The sequence below is a fragment of the Micromys minutus genome (genome assembly GCF_963924665.1).
Source record: "Micromys minutus genome assembly, chromosome: X".
Taxonomy (NCBI): Eukaryota; Metazoa; Chordata; class Mammalia; order Rodentia; family Muridae; genus Micromys; species Micromys minutus.
Genome location: NC_137970.1, coordinates 14,874,339 through 14,896,247, shown reverse-complemented (window position 1 = coordinate 14,896,247; position 21,909 = coordinate 14,874,339). Strand labels below are relative to the sequence as shown.

At 47.9% G+C, this 21,909-nt stretch overlaps 2 protein-coding genes across 2 annotated transcripts; one reads left to right on the top strand and one right to left on the bottom strand.

The window, feature by feature from the left end:
* Window positions 1-60: 60 nt before the first annotated feature.
* Window positions 61-6,770, top strand: FOXP3 (forkhead box P3; the record flags this gene model as incomplete). Its single annotated transcript, XM_080910494.1, has 11 exons — window positions 61-270; window positions 759-863; window positions 949-1,087; window positions 1,417-1,504; window positions 1,585-1,689; window positions 2,491-2,578; window positions 2,702-2,782; window positions 5,082-5,232; window positions 5,879-5,955; window positions 6,363-6,464; window positions 6,627-6,770. The coding sequence occupies 11 exons, from the start codon at window positions 61-63 to the stop codon at window positions 6,768-6,770; spliced, it is 1,290 nt and encodes a 429-aa protein (XP_080766620.1).
* Window positions 6,771-7,588: 818 nt separating this feature from the next.
* CCDC22 (CCC complex scaffolding subunit CCDC22) lies at window positions 7,589-18,913 on the bottom strand. Its single transcript, XM_080909835.1, has 17 exons — window positions 18,775-18,913; window positions 17,680-17,857; window positions 14,228-14,360; window positions 13,221-13,327; window positions 13,028-13,094; window positions 12,752-12,930; window positions 11,150-11,344; window positions 10,441-10,503; window positions 10,162-10,281; window positions 9,590-9,709; window positions 9,382-9,498; window positions 9,186-9,287; window positions 8,998-9,105; window positions 8,678-8,773; window positions 8,419-8,478; window positions 8,265-8,339; window positions 7,589-7,919 (listed from the first exon to the last, which is right to left on the bottom strand). Exons 1-17 carry the CDS (start codon window positions 18,822-18,824, stop codon window positions 7,806-7,808), a joined length of 1,884 nt encoding a protein of 627 aa, XP_080765961.1. The 5' UTR covers window positions 18,825-18,913; the 3' UTR covers window positions 7,589-7,805.
* Between the last annotated feature and the right edge of the window lie 2,996 nt (window positions 18,914-21,909).

Below are 21,909 nucleotides of genomic sequence, written 5' to 3'. Positions count from 1 at the left end.
TGGAATGGATATGACTCAACCTCACTGTTGTCCCTGCAGCCTGCCTCTCACAAGAACCCAATGCCCAACCCAAGGCCAGCCAAGCCTATGGCTCCTTCTTTGGCCCTTGGCCCATCCCCAGGAGTCTTGCCAAGCTGGAAGACTACACCCAAGGGCTCGGAACTCCTAGGGACTAGGAGCCCTGCGGGACCCTTCCAAGGCCGGGACCTGCGAAGTGGGGCCCACAGCTCTTCTTCTTCCTTGAACCCCCTGCCACCATCACAGCTGCAGGTGAGGCCCGAGGCCCAGAATGGGGAAAGCAGGGTGGGGTACTTGGGCCTATGGGTGTCGACCTTTACTGTGGCATGTGGCAGGAGGGGGGGCTGGCTGGGGCACAGGAAGTGGTTTATGGGTCCCAGGCAAGTCTATGACTTATGCAGATATTTCAGGGCCAAGAAAATCCCCAGTCTCCAGGCCTCAGAGATTCGAGGCTTTCCTCACCCCTCCTAATCCTTGTCCTGATAGGAGAGTTTATTATGATCCCATGGGCATAGTTATGTATCCTCATCCCACTGTGACAAGGAGATGGTGGGGCCCAAGAAGGTACAGTAACAGTGCTGGGGCTAGCTCTACCCCTTATAACTGTTTGATTTTGATTAATCCAGTCTCCATGAGCCTCAGATTCCACATATGTGGGACTTTAGTCAAGAGCTGATGAATGTGACGCAGAACTATGAAGATGAGGCTGGCATCTCATGGCATTTCTCTTCTCCCTCCAGCTGCCTACGGTGCCTCTAGTCATGGTAGCACCCTCTGGGGCCCGACTAGGCCCGTCACCCCACCTGCAGGCACTTCTCCAAGACAGACCACACTTCATGCATCAGGTATGGAATCTGAACAGGCTAGGGGAGGGAACAAATAGGACACTTGTGGAGCAGAGCCCAAGCCTATGGTCCATGTGTTCCTCAGCTCTCCACTGTGGATGCCCACGCCCAGACCCCTGTGTTACAAGTGCGCCCACTGGACAACCCAGCCATGATCAGCCTCCCACCACCTTCTGCTGCCACTGGGGTCTTCTCCCTCAAGGCCCGGCCTGGCCTGCCACCTGGTAACACCTTCACAGTATCCCCAAGTTCTCCGATAGCCCTAAGGAGGTCTAAAGGGCTGTTAAGAATCATGGAAGCTCCAACATCCAAAACATGTCAGGCTTAGAACCTTGACGACATAGAATGTAAAAAAAAAAAATCACAAATCGCTGTCAAATGGCCATCATTTACCAATTGCCATCTTTAGACTGCTACATCAGAAGCCCTGGACGGTGGGAACAGCAGAGTCCTAGGAGACAGAGTCTTCAAGGCTCAGGAAGGGGAGAGGCCTCCTGGGACAAGCTGTAGAGTCTGGCCTGCAGCTCCAGAAATACCCTGTCTGTGCCCACAGGGATCAATGTGGCCAGTCTGGAATGGGTGTCCAGGGAGCCAGCTCTGCTCTGCACCTTCCCACGCTCGGGTACACCCAGGAAAGACAGGTGAGTTGGCAGGGCTGCCAAGCACCCCCGCCCCCATTTCTGCCGTCTCCTCTGCTGACACCCCATTCTCCCACCCCCAGCAACCGTCTGGCTGCACCACAAGGATCCTATCCACTGCTGGCAAATGGAGTCTGCAAGTGGCCAGGTTGTGAGAAGGTCTTTGAAGAGCCAGAAGAGTTTCTCAAGTGAGTAGCCTGACCCTACCCACGGAGCTCTGCTGTCTGAGCAAAGGTCTACACTGCATGCCTCAACTCACCATCCTCTCAGTGGACGATAAGATTCGTAAAGGTTGAGACTCCATCCCTCCCTGGATGTGATCTTGGGCAAGTTACTGGTCTCTAGGCCCAGGTTACCTCACATGTATGAAGAGACGTAATAATAAAGGTATAGGCTGATAGTTACCTTCATTGTATACACAAAAGGATTGAAGGCCACAGAGAATTAAGGGTCAGTCAGGCTCACACAGGTCCTGAAAGATCAATCTTGAATATGAACATAGGCAGCCAGGATCCAGAACCCACACCCCTAACTGCTTTGTCCCGCTTCCCCTCACAACACAGCACATTACTGATCCTCACATTTCTGCTGCTCTAGATGACTACAGCTCTTTCCCCTCTGCTTCCTATCTGCTGTCCCTCCCCTTCTGTATTCTGCTCATCATTTCTAACTCTTGGCAATGATGCATGTCCTACATGGCCAGGCCTTGGCATAGGCTGTGCCTGCCACCTCAAATGCTATTCCCCTGCTTAAATCCTTCCTAATGTTATATCCCCAACACTTTTTCCAGACTCACAGGGTAAATAAGCTCAGGACTAGAAGCCAGTAGTTGTTGAAGAGCATGTGTTTAAGGCAAGCTGGGGGCAAGGGGAGCATTGAGCATAGGGAAATCTCCCAAAAGGATCTATCTAGGCTGTCCCTAACTGGTACACCAAGCCAGGAGGCCTGACCCACCATGGACTGCTACATGGAATATTCTCCTTGCTCAGGCACTGCCAAGCAGATCACCTCCTGGATGAGAAGGGCAAGGCCCAGTGCCTCCTCCAGAGAGAAGTGGTACAATCTCTGGAGCAGCAGGTAATACCTGCAGTGGGTGTGGCTGGGGGAAAAGGATGTGAGGGAGGACCTTCGAGGGAGGACCTCTGCACAGTCATAAGTGTGGCTAAGAAAGAGGCCCCACTTTGGTGTACATCCCCACAGCTGGAGCTGGAAAAGGAGAAGTTGGGAGCTATGCAGGCCCACCTGGCTGGGAAGATGGCACTGACAAAGGCTCCGTCTGTGGTGAGTACCCCAAGTCCAGAGGCAGCAGACTTCAACTGTTGATGGACAAGAGAGGAGCCCTTAAGGACCAAGTGTCCTCTTCTCGAAAGCAAGCCCTACCCTGTACAGACCATTCCCACCTCATTAATATGCCAGATCTGAAGACATGCCTACTCTGCTTACAAACCCTCTGACCTTATGACCTCCAAAAGATCCTCATTTTGCCTCAATAGTAAGTAGCCACATACAGAAGGCAGTAACCCCAATGCACTAGTTGCAGAACTCATAGAGGACATCGCAAAAAGGAAAATGGAGGGCCCTATGTTCACGTTTCAAGATAAGCTCAGAACACTGAACAGTGTAAGGACCCTGTGTGACCATGCATTTCACATACCCAGTCTCAGGCCCTTTTCTGATATGTCTTCTCCTATAACTGAGGTAGCTACCATTATCATCCTAATACACAAATGAGAACAACTAAGGTCAGGAAGATTTAGTTGACACTCCCAAATTCATGGTTGGATGCTAGGGAATCCCAATTCAGCCTTTGTTCACCCCCCAGTCCCAGCATCTATGGCTTCACAGCATGCTCATGCCTGTACTCTAATTAAGATACTACTTTATGGAGTTCCACCACCACCTGCAATTGACTAAAGGACAGTCCCCTTCTCAAAAGCACTGACCTTACTGGAAACCACAGCATGCACGTACCCACCTGTAGTCCTGGCTACCAGAGAGGCTAAAGGAGGATCACTTGAACCCTCAAGTTCAAACCCAGCCTGGCCAACACAGAGATGCCCTAACTTTTCTAAAAGCAAATAAACAGACTTGGGGAGAAACTTCAGTGGGGAAAGTGATCACCATAGAAGTATAAGGACCTGAGTTTTGCTGGGTGGTGGTGGTGCATGCCTTTAATTCCAGCACTCAAGAGGTAGAGACAGGTGGACCTCTATGAGTTCGATGCCAGCCTGGTCTACAGAGTGAGTTCCAGGACAGCCAGAGCTACACAGAGAAACCCTGTCTTGGACATCTCAAACAAAAAAGAACCTGAGTTTAGATGCCAGCACCCATACCAGATGCAGTGCTGCAAGTCTGTAATCCCAGTGTACCTGGATGAAGACAGAATTACCCAAAATGCTGCATGATAGCACAGGCCCTTAATCTCAGCACCCAGCATGTGTATACACATCATACACATATAAATCAGATATAAATATGACCAAATAAGTAAATGCAAATTTTAAAATAAAGTGGAGTTGGGGGACTAAAGAGATGGCTTTGAAATTAAGAGAGCTTGCTGCTCTTTTAGGGGACCAGAGTTTGGTTCCCAGTACCTACAGAGCAGCTCACAACTACCTTTAGCTACCATTCCAGTGGATCCAATACACTTTTCTGGCTTCCACAAGCACACACGTGGTACCCAGACATGCATGCAGGCAAAACTCCCATGCACCTAAAATAAAATTTAAACTGATTTGACAGTAATCTCAGCCCTTAAAAGATTGATATGGAAGTGTGCCCCAAGTTTGAGCCCATCCTGTGTTACATAGTAAATTTTAGACTAGCCTGTACTACAGAGTGACAGCCCACCTAAATAAGTAGCCAAGCAAACAAGCAATCATTTTTTTAAAGTAAAATGGAAAGCTCAGAGAAGTAGCATGTGCCTTTAATCCCAGAACTTGGGAGCCAGAGGCAGGTGGATCTATATGAGTTCAAGGCCAGCCTGGTCTATACATTGAGCTCCAGGACAGCCCGTGTGTGTGTGTGTGTGTGTGTGTGTGTGTGTGTGTAAAATATTATATAAAAATTACATAAATATATATAAAGAAAATAAGTGGAAGCTAGATGTGGTGGCACACACTTATAATCCTAGCACTCCAGAGACAGAGGTAGAATGGAAGGTACAAGGCCAACTGAAGATATATAGTGAGACTGTCTCAGAAAAGAAAATGAAGTAAGACAAAAAGAAAATGAAACCACAAACATAGAGGAGTACTCAGGAGGCAGAAGCAGGTAAGTCTCTGAGAGTTACAGGCCAGTCAGAAAACATAGTAAGACCTTGTCAATAATAATGATAATAATAATATTAATATTAATCATTTTAAGACCAAAATGAATAGATATGAATGAGAGAGGGGGAAGGAGAGAGAGAAAGGAAGAAGGTAAGCAATAGGGGAGGAGGTACAGTGAAAGTGGTCTACATGTATTACATACATGTACAAAAGTGCCTAAAAACAAATTTAATTAATAACAAAAATATGAACTAGTGTTCGGAAGGATAAAGTGAAATGGCAAGCTTAAGCTTTCAATCACCCCTCAGGCCTCAATGGACAAGAGCTCTTGCTGCATCGTAGCCACCAGCAGCCAGGGCAATGTTCTCCCGGCCTGGCCTGGTCCCCGGGAGGCTTCAGACAGTCTGTTTGCTGTGCGGAGGCATCTCTGGGGAAGCCATGGAAACAGCACCTTTCCAGGTCAGTGTAGCAGACACCCCATCCCATAACCCCTAAGCTCCTAATACCAACTGGTGCCAGGGGGTACGATGGAGCTTCCCCATTCCTCTCACCCCTACCTGCAAAGAAACTGCACCTGAGTTTATTTGGCCTAGAGGCCCCCAACGGTTACAAGTGCATGGTCCCAGCCCCGTGTCTTTGGGGATGGGAGCCAGGCCTCACCTACTAGACATCTCCTACTTCATTTGGTCATCATGAAAGAGGGGCCTGACTAAGTGATTCCAAAGAACCTTCTCTTCTGCCCCACCTCAAGGAAATTGGGTGGACTCATCTAAGCTTACCAGTCCTCTCCCACCTGGGCCTGGGTTGTGGATCTACCAGGGACCACAGCTCTTTGGTGTTAGGCTGGCTATGCCACTTGAGCTGCTTACATGCCTTCGACATGCAAATTACTTAACTAAAGTGAGGAGAGCTATTTTGGCAGGAGTGCTGCAAAGAAGAGACAGCCTATGGCAGGTACTCCGTAAACAGTACCTGTGAATGAGCATAGACCCCCTCCACCCTTGGTGCTAATGGTAGGATTTCAGGCTTTGGATTCACTGTACAGACAAAGAAGGGGTAGGGTGTGAGGAGGCCATGGGGTCTGATCTATGCCAACCTTCTGCAGAGTTTTTCCACAACATGGACTACTTCAAGTACCATAATATGCGGCCCCCTTTCACCTATGCCACCCTTATCCGATGGGTAAGCAGGGCCTAAAAGCTGGGGACGGGGTGGCAGCCACAGGGGAGGTTGGGAGGGGCTGCTTGCCTCCTACACTGCACCATAAGTGGAATTCACCCATTAACAAACCTCAGCTCTGAGGAGCCCCCGAGATGTGATCCTTCTTGATAGCTTCACCTCAGATCTATCCCTAAACCCAAAACTACTACGAGCCAGTTCAATGCAAAGCAAACTGTAACACTGAAAATGACCCTTTCCTTTGTCCAGCCCAACATCATCCTCGACCCCATGCCTTACCTTATTCTCTCTCCTTCCCCTCCACCCACAATTACAAAGCTATCACAGGTCAGAGGGCCTAGAGTAGGCTGCCCCCCTCAGCCACAACCCCAAGGAACATGCTCTTTATTTTACCCGACTCCACCTTCCAGGCCATCCTGGAAGCTCCAGAGAGGCAGAGAACACTCAATGAAATCTACCATTGGTTCACACGCATGTTCGCCTACTTCAGAAACCACCCTGCCACCTGGAAGGTCAGTACCTCCTACACACTGGAGGCTGGAATGGCTCCAAGGGAGGCTAACCTGGGGCTAAAGGTGTGGGGAAAGAACAGGTCGGTGCTAAGTAGGTCTGATCAGCTCACTGGATGACTATCCACCCCATCTCTGTCTGGGGTCCCGGTCCTCCTCCCATAGAATGCCATCCGCCACAACCTGAGCCTGCACAAGTGCTTTGTGCGAGTGGAGAGCGAGAAGGGAGCAGTGTGGACCGTAGATGAATTTGAGTTTCGCAAGAAGAGGAGCCAACGCCCCAGCAAGTGCTCCAACCCCCGCCCTTAACCTCAAAACCAAACAAAGATGGATGGAGCCCAAAACATGAGACTGAGGCTGTGGAGGCAAGGAGGCAAGTCCTGGACATACTTATGGAGACCAGGCAATGATGTTTCTGCTATCTTGCCTATCAGAGCCTCCATTTCCTATCTAGCTGCCCTTCTGGATCTTATCATCTGCCTTAAGGCTGAGAGGAGTACCAATCTCAGCCTAGCCCCTACCCCCAACCTATCCCCAAGATGAGCATTCCAGCCAAACTGCCCTCACAACCAGCTATACATATCTGCCTTGGCCACTGCCAAGCAGAAAGATGACAGACACAGTCATAATACTGTCCCTTGGATTCAACCCAAACCCTAAAACACACAGAGCCTGCCTTCGTACATTCATGAGCTCTCAAAGTTATAGTCATGCAATCACACATGATTGCAGTCCTACTGACTCATACCCCAAAGCACTCACCCACAACATCTGGAACCATGGGCACTATCACACATAGCATAGCTGTATATGCAGACCCTTGCATAGCAGCGGCACTGAAACTTTCAGAATTAACATCCCAGAAAACCACACAGGCATAACTGATTACATGTAGCCTCAAGCAATGCCCAAAAATATCAAGTCAGACACAGCTTGTCAGAACTCACATGTGTAGATGTACACACATGCAGCCCCCTCCACTGTATCTCCTGAGTTCCATGAATACACATTGACTCTCCAAAATGTACCCCATGTCTCACTTGCCACTAACGACAGTCCCCTACCCCCAAGCCCCAATCCATGCCTAAGCGTGGCCCACAGAAGAATTTCTCTTTTATTTGGGATCCAAGGCCCCTGGCCCCCCAGCGCCCATCCAATAAACTGTGGTCAAGCTACACAATCACCCTGATCAGATATTGGAATAGATAAGCAGACACCTGGGTTTAAGGTCCCAGCAGAAGAAAGTGGATACCAAATGGAAGAGAGTGCTAGAGCCAAGTGCTTCAGCACTATCTCCAGTACCCCCAAATTCCTGCCTGTGGTTAGGAGACATCCATCAGGGCTCTAGGCCTCTCGGACCCGGCCTAAGAGGCCAGCATTCTCCTGGCGAAGGGCTCGGTAGTCCTCACAGATCTTCTCCAGGTTGCTCAAAGTCTTCTTGCCCATTTCTGTCTCGATCTAAAACAGGATGCACACATCTTCAGCCCCTGCTGGATGCCCCTCTACTGAGCTCCTCCATGCTCCTCCCAACCCTGTAACAGCAGCCTGTTCCTTCCCATCACTGGGCTTCTGCATATGTCCTTCCCTCCGCCTAAAGCAACAGCTTCTACCATGGGCTCTGGGAGGCATAAAGAGCTTCAAGCTAACAGCCAGGGCTCAGAGTACAAAGCTTTAGGTCCCAGACACAGAAGGTACTAAGGCTAAGCCTCTAGCTGTTGGTTTTCTGATTTCAAAGATTCTCAAGTAAAACAAGGAACTATCCCCTGGCCTGTCTCCATCCCCCTTCCCATTGCCAGGTCTCACCTGCTCCTCGAGATCTCGAACTTCCCTCATGATAGTGCCTGTGTCCTCAATGGTCTGGATGAGCTGGCTGCAATTCTGGAGACAGCAAGAATACAAGGCTTGCACCCATGCTGACCCTCTACAGCCAGCCCACCAGGCACATGGCTCCCCTCACCTCATGCAGGGCAGCTAGATATTTGTAGGCTTTCCGAACAGCATCATCCTTCTTAGCATCCTGATAAGAAAAAGGGGACCTCAGAGATATCAGCAAGCTGTTCCCCACTTTTCCACTATTTATGCTCCACAAAGCAAGGCTAGGCCCAAGCAACAGTGTACCTAAAGGACTCACAGAGGGGCATGCTGGCTCATGAGCAGATGGGCAGGCAACAGCCCAGCTCCACCCCTACCCTCCCCATGGCCAGCCTGCTCCATACCTTGAACACAAGCTCATCAGTCACTGCAAATGTCCGGTCCAGCTTTCCAGAGAGAGAGTTAATTTCCTTCTGAAGTTCCTTTGTGTCTGACAAAATCTGGCAGAGGGTAGAGAAACTATCAGTCCACATCTTAGGCAAGGTGGCTGACCAGAGACAGCACTCATGTGCCTACACTTCTCATTGAGTCAGGGCCTGTGTCACTGAGTTGGGGTGACTATTATGTGTTAGAATGTGCCTGAAAAGCTCTGCCTAGTAGTGAGCATAAAGTCCTTGTGTGACCACCCTATGCCTGTCTGCCCACATGAGCCATAGTGACATACTTTAGTGATCTCTTCCTTCTGCTTCCGGATGTTGCCCACAATCTCCAGGATGCGCTGGGTATAGGCCAGTCGGGACACATCTTTTGGCAGAGTCTCCAGCTCTGATACCTAGGCAAGAACATGGCAGGCATGAACCTGAGTCCTACCCCATGCCACCCTTACAACCCAGGGCCCTAAAGGAGCCTTACCAGCTGCTTATAGACCTCCTCCTTCCTGCGAGCCTCTTCTGCAGCTGCTCGAACACTCTGGTGCAGCTCCTGGATTTCCGCCAGTCGTCTAGTTGATTCCAGCTACCGGGAACCCATAGGCAGTAGGCAGAGCTCAGAAACAGCCCCCTATCAGGGCAGTACATCTACATTCACAGCTCAGAACTGTGCCACTTACCTCCCTACAATCCTGGAGTTTTCTGAGATGGCGGTACTCAGCAAGAAGCGGGACCCGGTGTTTCTCCCATTGACTTGCTAGATGGATGAGCCTCTGAGCGCTACTCTCCACCACAAGCTGGCAGGAGTCGAGGGAGGGGGGTAGATATGTCAAGATGGGCTGGATCCACCCACCCACCCCTCTCTGCCCAACCCCAGTCCCAGCCCACCTGCAGCTTGGCGAGGTTGGCAGCCCCATCAGGCAGCAATTCTACCGTCCTGCTCTTCAGGCGCAGGGCCTGCTCCTGCTCGGCCACACTGAGTTCACTTTGTCGACACTCGGTTTCCACCTGGTACACTCACAGCCAAGCTCCCAGTCATACACACAGCCCACAACCCCACTGAGCCCATTATGGCCCTGGCCCAGCTCAAGACCTCACAGAGAACTCCAAAGCCTCTACCTACTACAGGCCTCTGGATCTTCAGCTCCATACTGACAGCCAGAAGCTCTGAGAAGGCCTACAAGGCCCTGCCCCTACACACCCACCTTGTTCCACTGATGCCCAGAGCTTTTATGTCCCCCTACAAAGCCTGACTAATGCCCAATGCACCTCTAACAGATATACAGGTCTAGCAAGCCATCAATACAACATGTTTCTTTGCCTCACACGTTTCCCTGAGCCTTCAAGAATATCAGGTCTCCATAAACAGTTATTGCATCTGTAGACCTCTAGACTCCAGATCATCTCTCAAGGTCCCGGTTCCAACCTGATCCAGCCCAGTCCCTCTCTTAGCCCCTCACCTGCACAAGGTTGATTCCCAGGGTCTTCATGTCAGCTTCAACCTCTTCAATGTTGTGGTTCACACTCGCCAGCTGCTCCCGAAGGGACTCTAACTCCTCCTCTTGAGCTGCCCGTGTGTCCTGAAAAGCACAGGCTAGTCTAGGTAGAGCTACCAAGTCCAGAAGACCGGCAATAGCCCAGCTGACTCTGTGTGTGTGTGTGTGTGTGTGTGTGTGTGTGTGCATGCGTGTGTGTGTGCACACCTATGTATGTATGTCTGTCTGTCTTGGTCTCCTTACCTGTTCAGGCCTTTGAGAGGTAGCTGGTACATCTGCCACCTGAGCTGCCTGGACCTGGGGCTCCTATGGGTAGAAGAAGCAACCTGGCTATCACACAAAGTCCTATCCCTCACAGGCCAGACTCAAACCACAAAGCACCCTCAAGCACTGTACCCATGTCCACTCAGCCACTGACAGCTGTCAGGCTGTTACTACAGGAGAATAAAGCACCATCTGTAACTACAGATAAGAGTGCCTGACCACAAAGAAACCTTCCTGATGCTAACCCTGACATGACCCTATGATTCTATAACCACCCTGACCACCCTGTCCCTACAACCACCATGACCCTATAACCACCTGACCATCCTGACCCTATATTCAACCTGACCCCATAACTACTGAGACCCCATAACCACCTTGGCCAAAATGTCCACATGAAAGATGAGTATCTAAGGGGAAAAGATGTTCCCAAAGAAAATAAATTTCCCAAAGGAAAGCCCAAGGGAAAGATGGACTTTGTATTGGGAGCACTGCACACACTTACATGAATCCCATCTATCTTCCCTTTCTCCTTTAAAGTGCCAAGAAGCTAGGGGAGCCCTCTGGACACCCTGTCCCAGTGCCTACTCAGTGGGCACAAGATCCTGTGTTGATAATAGTGATGTTCATACAGAAAGCAATCCTCAAGTAAGCAATCCGCATGCCCTGTCCACTCTAGCCTACCCACCAGTTGGAAGGTAAACTTCTCTGAATGGGTGAAGCGGGAGCCTTTGGGCACGCCAGTCATAGCCCTAGCACCCCAGGCCTGTAGCATCTCTCCTAGGTCTCGGACTTGTGTTGGGGCTCCAAGTGGGCCCCAGCTTTGACGAAGATGTTCAACCAGCTGCTTGTGCAATCTCTGCTGTGGAGCCCGGGGATCCTCCTGGAAAGAACAGAGTGCAAGAGGAAGGCAAAGCTGCTGGTCCCTAGGGCCATGATTTCCCACCAAGGCAGGTCCTGGCCTACTGGCCTAGGAGCTCCCCAGGGAGAGAGGGGTGCCTTTCTCCATAGCTGCATGTCTCTACCTAGTCACACTTATCCTGTCAAGAAAGTGACTGGAGAGAAAAGTGTGCCTGGGACTTTCAAATCAGAAAGAGTCAGGAAGAATGCTGGACAGAGCAGACACAGGGAAAAAAGGTGCCAAAAGAGCTTTAGAGTTCTTGAGTTGGGGACAGGAAGATAAAGAAGAAGTGACAATAGAGAATGTTTCAGTGATAAATGGTGCTAAGAAATCATTTCATTCACTATGAAAACGGTACAGTGGTTCCATTAACAAAAGAAAAGTTCCTGTGAGTAATAACATATCTGAAATTCTATGACAGTTTGGGTTCACTAGGATTTGGTTCTGAACATGGAACCAGGTTCTACCATGAAACTATAGTCCAACCTCTGAGATTTGTTCCAAAACCACAGGAAGAAAGTTAATGGAGAACAAAGACTAGAAAACAAGAATCATTAGAGCAATCCTTCTATATTTGCACATTAAAATTCCTGTAAGTGTAAAGAAACAGGATGTAGGTGTGGTGGTACATGCTTTCAGTCTCAGCACTCAGGAGGCAGAAGTAAGGGGATTATAAATTTTGATGCCAGCTTGACCTATCTAGTAAGACTGTCAAACCTCCCCTCCCTACCCCACCCCCCCAATACCAAGGAGTAGGCAGGGAAAGAAAAAGAGTAAGAAAATGGCAACCAGGGTGCTGGGGACAGCTAGAAAAAGACAAAACCAGAAGCGGACAGGAGGAAGCTAGAAAGAAGAGACCAGCGGAGAAGCAGATATGGAGGAGGAAAGGACAGAGAAAGACATGGGCAGAGGCAGAGAAAGAAAAGGAAGAAATGGGCAAAAGTGAAACAGAGAAAGATGCAGAATACAAACAGGAAGACAGAAAGGTGGATAAAGTACAGCAGGGAAACTACAGCACAAGACAGTAACAGGAGATGGTAGAGACACCTAGAGCCAGACACCATGAGGATCCCTAACAAATGCAGAGACAGACAAACTGGAAGGCTGAGGCCCCATCTCCACAGGGAATACCCCCAACACTCCCAGCTAAAACATTTGCTAGGTCACTACTCCACACCCCCATTCTTCAGAACAGAAGAACAGGCAGGAAGGACCGCTGCAGGTTCCACCATTCTGATCCGCTCTTTCAGGCAGGGAGCCAGGCAGGTGAACACACAGGAGAGAGAAGCAATGAAGAAAGGGACAGAATAGGAGGAAACAAGACACAGAGAACAAACAGGAGCCACCAGAAGCAGGAGGCTTGGGAGGAGGGCCGAACGCAGGCAGTACCTGGGATGGGAGGCGGGATGCCCAGCGCACCCGGTCTTCATCTCCTGGGCAATCCCTGTTCACATGTTGGCAGAGCTGGATGGCATGGTGTTCAAGAAGTGAGGCTGCCCTCCCCAGAAGCTGGGGCACCTGTGTGGGGGCTGGTAGCAGCAGGGGACTGGCCTGAAACTCCCGTGGCTCTGAAGGCAGAGACAGTGTCAGCCATTTGTTCTCGCACACCAATGCTCACACAAGCCTCCCCACTCCTCGATTAGATGCACGCAACTGTAGCCTCACCTCCTCTGCAATTCAATTCAGGCAGAACCAACCTGCTGGAGTGGAATGGCTGCTGGAGGGCTGAGCCCTGTGGGGAGAGGAGAGTCAGGGTCTCCAGAATGAGGTACTAGTGAAAGGGGTCAACAACCCGAGCAAATAGATAAGGACAAAGGAGGTAAGGAGGGACAAGTCCAAACAGAGGTGGGGATCCCACCTGGAGGCGCTGCACCTTGGGAGTTCGAAGGAGAGGTGGGACCCAGGGCAGGGCCAGCTGGTCCCGGATTTGGCTCCCAATGGCACGAAGGAAAATAGCCGAGTCACCTATGAGGGAGTGAGGGGTGGGTAGGGAAGGAGTAACATGCTACAAACCTGGGAAGCCAGCCGCGTAGCACTGATCCCTCGCCTCCAGATGCAGATAGACTCAACTAGCATTCTCGGTCACTCACCACTTACTGAGCTTTAACTACAGAGGAGGTACCAGTTACCAGGTTAAAGACCACCTTGGGGGGAGGGAGGGAGGTCTCTGTCTTCATGGGTCAGCAAGATAACAGAAAAGAAACTTCAAGAACAGGACCATTACCACCATGTATTCTAAGCAGGAGAGAGAAGGATGGTAAAGGGGAGCCGAATGTTTCAACCAACAGCCAGAGCCAGGCCTTGTTGAGATAACAGCAGAAACCAGAAAGTTGAGGATATATTTAACATTTTGACATTTTGGCATGATGTTATTATCATCTACAAAGTTCGTACTCAAGAACAGTTGTAACCAAGTCACACCACAAAAAAAAAAAAAAAAAATCTCCCAAAATTTTAAGCAAGTTTACAGGTTCAGGTTGGGAGTTTATAGCCTTCTTCAGCAGTGTGTGCCCTGTGCTTTGGACTCACCGGGTAGGGAGCTGACTATGAAGACAGCTGACGGGAGAATAATCCAGGGACCAAATACCCTGAATCTAGACCTTGCCTGGCACATTTGGAGACCACCAAGAACACCCATGTGAGAAGACTGGAGTGAGCGACGGTGTGAGGGACAGGAGGTAAGCTGGGGAGCCCAGTCCTTAGCCTCATGCTGCTTGCCTTGGGTCCATCTGTTCTCTGACTTCTCTCTGATCCACCCAATTCTCTGGAAGATATGCCCTGCCCCGTACCCTTCTGGACACTTCTCTCAGGCCCCTATTACCCTGGGAACACAGTTTATTTCCCCAGTCCTAGAAGACCCCATACCTGCGGGCTGGTCTGCATCCTCAGAGGCATCGGTGGGCAGCCGCTCAGCCAAGAAGAGAAGCAGGTCTCGGAGGTCAGGCTCACTGGGATAGAGGAAGTTCTGATAGCCAAGCTCCAAGGGATAGCCCAGGTCCTGGGGGTTAGCAAGTATAACCAGATAATGATGCTGAAGATAAAAAACAGACCCCCATTTGCCAAGCAGGGAGGTGCGTCCTGCTCTGGGGTCCCTATGACTAGACACTGACTCTGACCCCTTCACCAGCCATCCCCCTCCCACTTCCCCTGCATCCCCAAGGCATACAGGCCCCAGTGACAGCCATAAAACCATCATAGTATTACAAGATTTAAAAAAAAAAAAAAAAAAAAAAAAAAAACAGACATTATGCTCAAAGGCTTCTACCTGATGGCCATGGTGAATGACCTTTGATCCCAGAATTTGGGAGGCAGAGGAGGCCCATCTGTGAGTTTGGATCTCTGAGATTGAGACCAGCGCAGTCTACAGAGCAAGTTCCAAGACAGCCAAAGCTGCACAGAAAAACCCTGTCTCAAAAAGCAGAAACAACAACAGAACCAAAAAAGCTTAGTATTGCTTATGAGCTATGACTCAAGATCCAAAGGCCACAAGAGATTTCTGCCCATGTGAAAAGAAACAACTTTAAGAAAAATATAATTAATGAAGTCAAAGGAACATTGATAGCTTCAGAAAACAAAATCCAGAGCCTTTGAGAGGAAAGCCATAAATCTATATAAGCAGTGCCTAAAAATAAACAGAACTGGGGATGTGGCTCAGAGGGCTTGCTTAGCATGGACAAGGCCCTGGGTTCCATCCCTAGTACTAATACCATCCTTCTCCTCCTCAACAACAACAACAGGCAAAAAATATCAGCAAACACACAGACAGAAAGGACTCTTAAGAGTTCAAAATAGATTCAAAGACATACAGACCCTAAAAGCAAATTTCCTAGACTCACACCCAAGCTCTGCCTTTTACCAACTGTGTGACCCCAAGCCAATACTTCTCTGTACCTCACTTTTCTCATGTACAAAGAAAAGTATACCAGGGACTGCAGAGGTGGCTCTGTGGTTAGTAACTCTTCCAAAGGACCTGGGTTCTGTTCCTAGCATCCACATGGTGGCTCACAACTTCAGTTTCAGGGGGGTGATGTCCTCTTCTGACATCCACTGTGACCAGACACACAAATGGTGCATATACATACACAAGGCAAAAGCATTCATGGGCAAAAAAAATTTTTTTTAAACTAAATAAAATGTTTTCAATATTTTTTAAAAGACATTAAAAGTACTCATCTCAGACCACTGTCACAAAGATTGATTTATCAGGATGCCACCACAGTGCCTGGCACAGATTATTGACTCAAAAGAAAGAATTAGGATGAATATTCCTGTATTCTGTCACAACAGAAGTTGTATTTAAGGATCATAGCCACACAAGTACAAAAACAACTGGCTTCTATGCTAAATTACTTAGGATTTTTTTTATCTGATATCGGAAATCAAAGACTTGTGACTGATATGAAAACTTATTCCAGGAGTAGGCTATTATGGTGTTTTGAATAAGAATAGCTTCATAGGTTCATAGATTTGTATGCTTGGTCACCTGGGAGCGGTACTATTTGAAAGGATTAGAAGGTGTGGTCTTGTTAGAGAAAGTGTGTCTCTGGGGGTGGGCTTTGAGGTTTCAGAAGGCCATGCCAACCAAGGCCAGAGTCTCTCTTCCTGCTGCCTTAGGATCCAGATGTAGGATTCTTCACTACCGTATCTGCCTGTGTGCTTTCATGCTCCTTGCCATGATGATAATGGTCTAAACCTCTAAAACTGTAAGGAAGCCCCAATTAATTGCTTTCTCTTCTAAGAGTTACCATGGTCATAGTGTGTCTTCACAGTAATAGAGCATGGACTAAGACATCTGCATATAGCGAAAGATGCCAAAAATAGGTGGCTTAGGTATAGGAACAGATACCAGAAGCAAGGTGTATACATAGGAAGACACCAGAGCACACAATGCTGAACTGGAGACCCTTTCTAGTTGTTCTGGCAAACCATGGCTACTGAGCTAGACAATTACATGTATCCCTTAGCCACCAGGTCCTCTGCCCCACACTGAAATTAACATGAGCCACAACATCCAAAGGCAGACAGCACTGAGAAGGGGAACATCAGAGAGAGCCTCACCCCTCCACCTTGGTGCCGCCCACTGCATACACTCCATGCCCAGTAGAAGACACAATTTCCCTCTTTGAAGTCTGTCTTCCAGAACATGGCCCCAGAACAGGGGCAAACTGATAGCTTCATGGGACCATGGTCTAGACCATGTCTAATGTCCTGGACAAAAGAAAGTAAAACATCTTGATAGTCACACGAACCTAGAGGGTAGAGCCAGCTAGGCAGAGCCAACAGTAGTACTGCTCAGACCCAAACTGCATAAACAGTGGTCCAAGGCAAAGAACTGTGATGACCTGTTCCCTTTAGTCTACAAGGAAGTTCTCACTGGACACTCTACAGATCTACCACCATAGACTCATAGCAACTTACTGAGTATTCTGGAAGAATCTACAGTCACTCCATAGCCACAGGCTGCTGGAATACATGCCACCAAAGTATGTAATCAACTAATCCTATAGCAACTCAGTTTTTGCTTTGTGCATGCCAGAGAGCAAACCCAAGTCCTCATACATATGAAGTACACACTCCAGAACTGAGCTACGCCCTGATTCAGTTTAGCTTTCACACGCAGTTCACACAGAGAGAAATTGAGGCTCAAAAAGGTTAAAAGGCTGGCCCAAAGCCGTGAAGACAGTGAGCTACAAGAACTCTCTGCTCTTAACCACAGTAAATGGACACAGCTCTGAAATGGAGAGGAGTGGATGCTTCTTTAAAGCATCATTTTTGGCACCCTAAGAGGCACAATACAATGTAACAAACAATGACCTTCTTCGAGGGACCATCCTTCCCAGTTCCATGGGGATGAAATGGATGATTTATCACAGGGTCCTATAGGATGGCCATGCGATCTAGGCAGCACTATTCAGAGCTTTAGTTAGGTGTATACAACCCAATCGATGTCTTTCTTCAGCCTTAATAAATAGGTAAATGTCCTACTATGTGATGATGGGGTGAAATTTTGATGCCAAGCTTAAAAGGCGGCTGCACACACGGAATCAGCTCATTTAATCCACACGACCTCATTATACCATCTCCATTCCACAGATAAGGAAGCAGGCAAGGAACAGTTAGGGTCACACATCAAGTGGGAGCAGAACTAGGTAAGGTCTGAACTAGTCACACAGTTTGGCTACAGAGGCAGCAGCTTTAACCATTAACGAATGCTGAGCTACACAGAGGGACAGAGAGGAAGGCAAGTGTCGAAGAAACTTGGAGACTTCATGAAAAAGGAAGGAAGACAGTGTGCATACTGGGAGGAGGGCACTCACCATGCAGGCCTGAGCCAGACTCATGGCCAGGCGGAAGCGGGCAGACATGGCGGGTGGTAGCAAGTGACTGAGGCCAGAGCCCACATCAGGATTGATCACTCGAAGGCATCGGACCACAGCCTCTACGACCAGCTCAGTGGTGAAAGATCGCAGAGTCTGTACTTCTGGAGGAACTGCCCTGAGGAGGAAAGCAGCAGGCTTCAGGGACAGTAGTTAGGAAACAAAGCACGGCCTTTTAGAGAGGGAATGCTCTAGAATCCAGGTCAGTGCAGGGAACACAACCTAAGCTTCAACAGACCCTGGGTGTTAGAGACTATGACTTTTTCTTAGTCCTAAGACCTTAGTGAATTCGGGTGACCTGAGTTCAGACAAGTCTCAAAGTCCCCTGCACTTCAAAGTGTCAAACCTTTGTGATCTGCAAAGGTGAAAATGGTCCAAGTGGCACAGTCTCCATATTTCTGGGCACCAAGACATTGTGTCCTTTGCATGGCAAGGCCTCTTTAATCTACTAGGGTTTGGGGATCTACACAGTAAGAGGCTGGAGTTTTCAGAAGTCTCAAATGACAAGATCCGTGAATAAAAACAAAAAATCAGGCATCCTAAATTTTAGCATCCAGGACTTTTAGTGTCCTCAAATAGAGGATCCCTTGTGTATCTGTGTTACCAAGTGCTGCTACTGTCAGAAACTAGGACCCTGGTGTTTCGATAATCCCTGGGAGTTTCAGGCGTTATTGTTCCAAGATAAAGTATCCAGCCTCAGGATTTTTGGAGACTCTGAGTGCCAGACTCCTGTGTTATCAGTTTCCTGGATCTCAGAGTGCAAGTGTCTTAGAGCCTCTAGATATCAGGGTCCCAGCATATCCAGCTCTCAGTTCCTGAGGTTCCAGGCTTGTAAGGTGTCTGAGTCCTCTAGGTCTACCAAGTGTCCAGATTTAGGAGACCGTGATGTTAGAGTGTAGGCGGGGGGCTTCGGATACTGTAAGTGTGGGCCTTTGGATATCAAGGTCTTGATTTTAAGGTTCCCGGGTAATGGGGTCCTAGGTTTTGGAGTCCCGGATGTGAGCAATTGGAGGCGACTGGGGGTTGCGTACTTACGTGCCCGCCTGGCGCAAGGAATGGATGAGGATTCGGTCAGCCTCCTCCATGGTGGAGTTAATCCTAACTCCGGGGCTGGGTCTAAGACCAGATCAGAGAAAGCGGAGCAACCGTTGTAGTAACTGCTCTCCGCGCCCCCGAAGACAGGGCGTCACGTGCCGCGCGAGGAGCATTGGGAAGTGTAGTTCTGGGAGTGAGCGGTGTGCAGGCAGCGCCTGGAGGCGGGGCGTGAATTGCGTAATGGCTGCTGGAAGTTGTAGTTCATCACTTGTAGTCTCATGGTCTCCTCCAAGAGAAAAAAAGGAATTGGGTTGGGGAGTTGGAGATACAGGACAGGGGAACTCTTCATTCAAGGACACCTTCGAGAGTGATGTTACAGAGCAGAGAGAGAGAGGAGGCTGCGTCTGGCTCTCGCTCTCACAGCCATTGCAGTCCATTGTGCTCCATAGAGATAGCACTGGGACAAGAGAGAGCCGGACAAGCACTGGGCAACTCTGTGTCTCTCGGAGGAAAAGCAGCTAAATATGGTCAAAGGAGATCCTAAGAAGCCAAGAGGCAAAATGTCCTCATATGTATTTTTTGTGCAAACCTGCCGGGAGGAGCACAAGAAGAAGCACCCGGATGTTTCTGTCAACTTCTCAGAGTTCTCCAGGAAGTTCTCAGAGAGGTGGAGGACCATGTCTGCTAAAGAAAAGGGGAAATTTGAAGATAGGGCATAGGCTGACAAGGTTTGTTATGAAAGAGAAATGAAAACCTACACCCCCCCCCAAAGGGGAAGCCAAAAGAAGTTCAAGGACCCCAATGCACCCAAGAGGCCTCCTTTGGCCTTCTTGTTCTGTTCTGAGTGCCACCCAAAAATCATAGGTGAGCATCCTGGCTTATTCATTGGTAATGTCGCAAAGAAACTAGGGGAGATGTGGAACAACACTGCAGTGGATGACAAGCAGCCCTGTGAGAAGAAGGCCGCCAAGCTGAAGGAGAAGTACGAGAAGGATATTGCTGCCTACAGAGCTAAAGGAAAACCTGATGCAGTGAAAAAGGGGGTGGTCAAGGCTGAAAAGAGCAAGAAAAAGAAGGAAGAGGAAGATGAGGAGGATGAAGAGGATGATGAAGAGGAGTAAGAAGAAGAAGACGAAAAAGATGATAAATAAGTTGGTTCTAGTGCAGTTTTTTTCTTGTCTATAAAGCATTTAACCCCCTGTACACAACTCACTCCTTTTAAAGAAAAAAATTGAAATGCAAGGCTGTGTAAGATTTGTTTTTAAACTGTACAATGTCTTTTTTTTTTTTTTTTTTTTTTTTGTACAGTTAACACACTACCGAATGTGTCTTTAGATAGTAGCCCTGTCCTGGTGGTATTTTCAATAGCCACTAACCTTGCCTGGTTCAGTCTGGGGGTTGTAAATTGGCATGGAAATTTAAAGCAGGTTCTTGTTGGTGCGCAGTTATATATGGGGACAGTAGTTTGGATAGTTTGTTTGTTTGCTTGCTTGCTTTTTTTTGGTTTTATTTGGGTTTTTTTCATCTTCAGTTGTCTCTGATGCAGTTTATACGAAGATAATTATTGTTCTGTTAATTGAATATCACTCTGCAATTGCAAAAAAAAATTGCAGCTGTTTTGTTGACATTCTGAATGCCTCTAAGTAAATACTTCTTTTATTTAAAAAAAAAAAAAAAGACGCATTCACCTTCCAAGTTATAAAAGTCTATGTGTACAAAATGACGGTCCCCCTGTGTCTTGCTATCCTCATCTGTAAAGTGAGAGTTTTGATAATACCTACTTCCTACGGTTATGACATAATTACCACTACTGGGGAGGCGGCTCTGAATAGCCTCACAACCTGAGTCCTACCCTTTAGACCCACATGGTTGAAGGCAGGAAATGACTTGATAAGAGTCTGGATTCCCTGTGTGCACTGTGACACATGAATGCTCATGAGCACACACAAACGAACAGATAATAGATTTTAAATAAATAAACCTAATTACCTGTGTAAAGCCACTTGTCACCGACCACGACAAACTGAGTTTGATCCCTAGGACACACATGACAGGAAAAAAAAAAGAATGGACATCCACACAGTACATACGACTAGCTTGCACAAACAATAGATGAAAAACCCAAACAATTACTAAAGCAGGTGTAGTAGCAAACATCTGTAATCTCAGCATCTGTCTCAAGTGTAGGTTGAGCTACTGAGGGAGATAACATCACAAGAAAAAAAGAAGGAAGTGGGGTAGGGAGAGAAAGAGCAATCAGTTACACCACATTCATAAAACCAATAAATGGACCCTTTTAATATGCTCTCCATGTGTGTAATGCAATGTACATTGACACAGCAAATATCTATGAAGCCATTACTTATTAAACAGCCTATTTTGTCTCTACTATCCAGTAGTGCTAACATTTGTCATAAATCACACACACACACACACACACACACACACACATACACACACACACTGTACTTGGCTCAGTTTCTAAACTGAGCTCCCCCCCCCTCTCTCCTCTCTCTCTCTCTCTCTCTCTGTCTCTCTCTCTCTCTCTCTCTCTCTCTCTCTCTCTCTCTCTCTCTCTCTCTCTCTCTCGTGTCATGCTGTTCTGTCTTGTTTTGGTTTGCCTTTGAGACTACAAAATCTTGCAATGTAGCTGAGTCTGGCCTCAAATTTGTAATAATAATCTTCTTTCTCCCAAGTGCTGGGATTAAAGGTTGGTACCACCCAAGCTGTATTTTGTTTTTGATTACTATAGATTTACAATGAGCCTTGATATCAGATATGGTATATCTTCCCATCTTGTTCTCTCTCTCTCTCTCTCTCTCTCTCTCTCTCTTTTATTTTATTTTATTTTTTTTTTGTCATTTTATTTCAAAGATTGTCAATTCTAAAGAAAAATATGCTGAGATTCTGTTTGGTATAACTAATGCAAAATGCCAAGCAGATCACTTTGGGGAAAATTTACAGCATCACTAAATGTTATATATTTCTCCATTTTATATCCCTTTGATATTTACTATCTGACTCTTTTTTTATAGAGATAATTTACATATTAGGTTCTTCCTATGTACCTCAAATGTTATATGCTATTGGAACTTATATCATCTTTTCTTATTTTGATTTCTGCCTGTTTAGTGC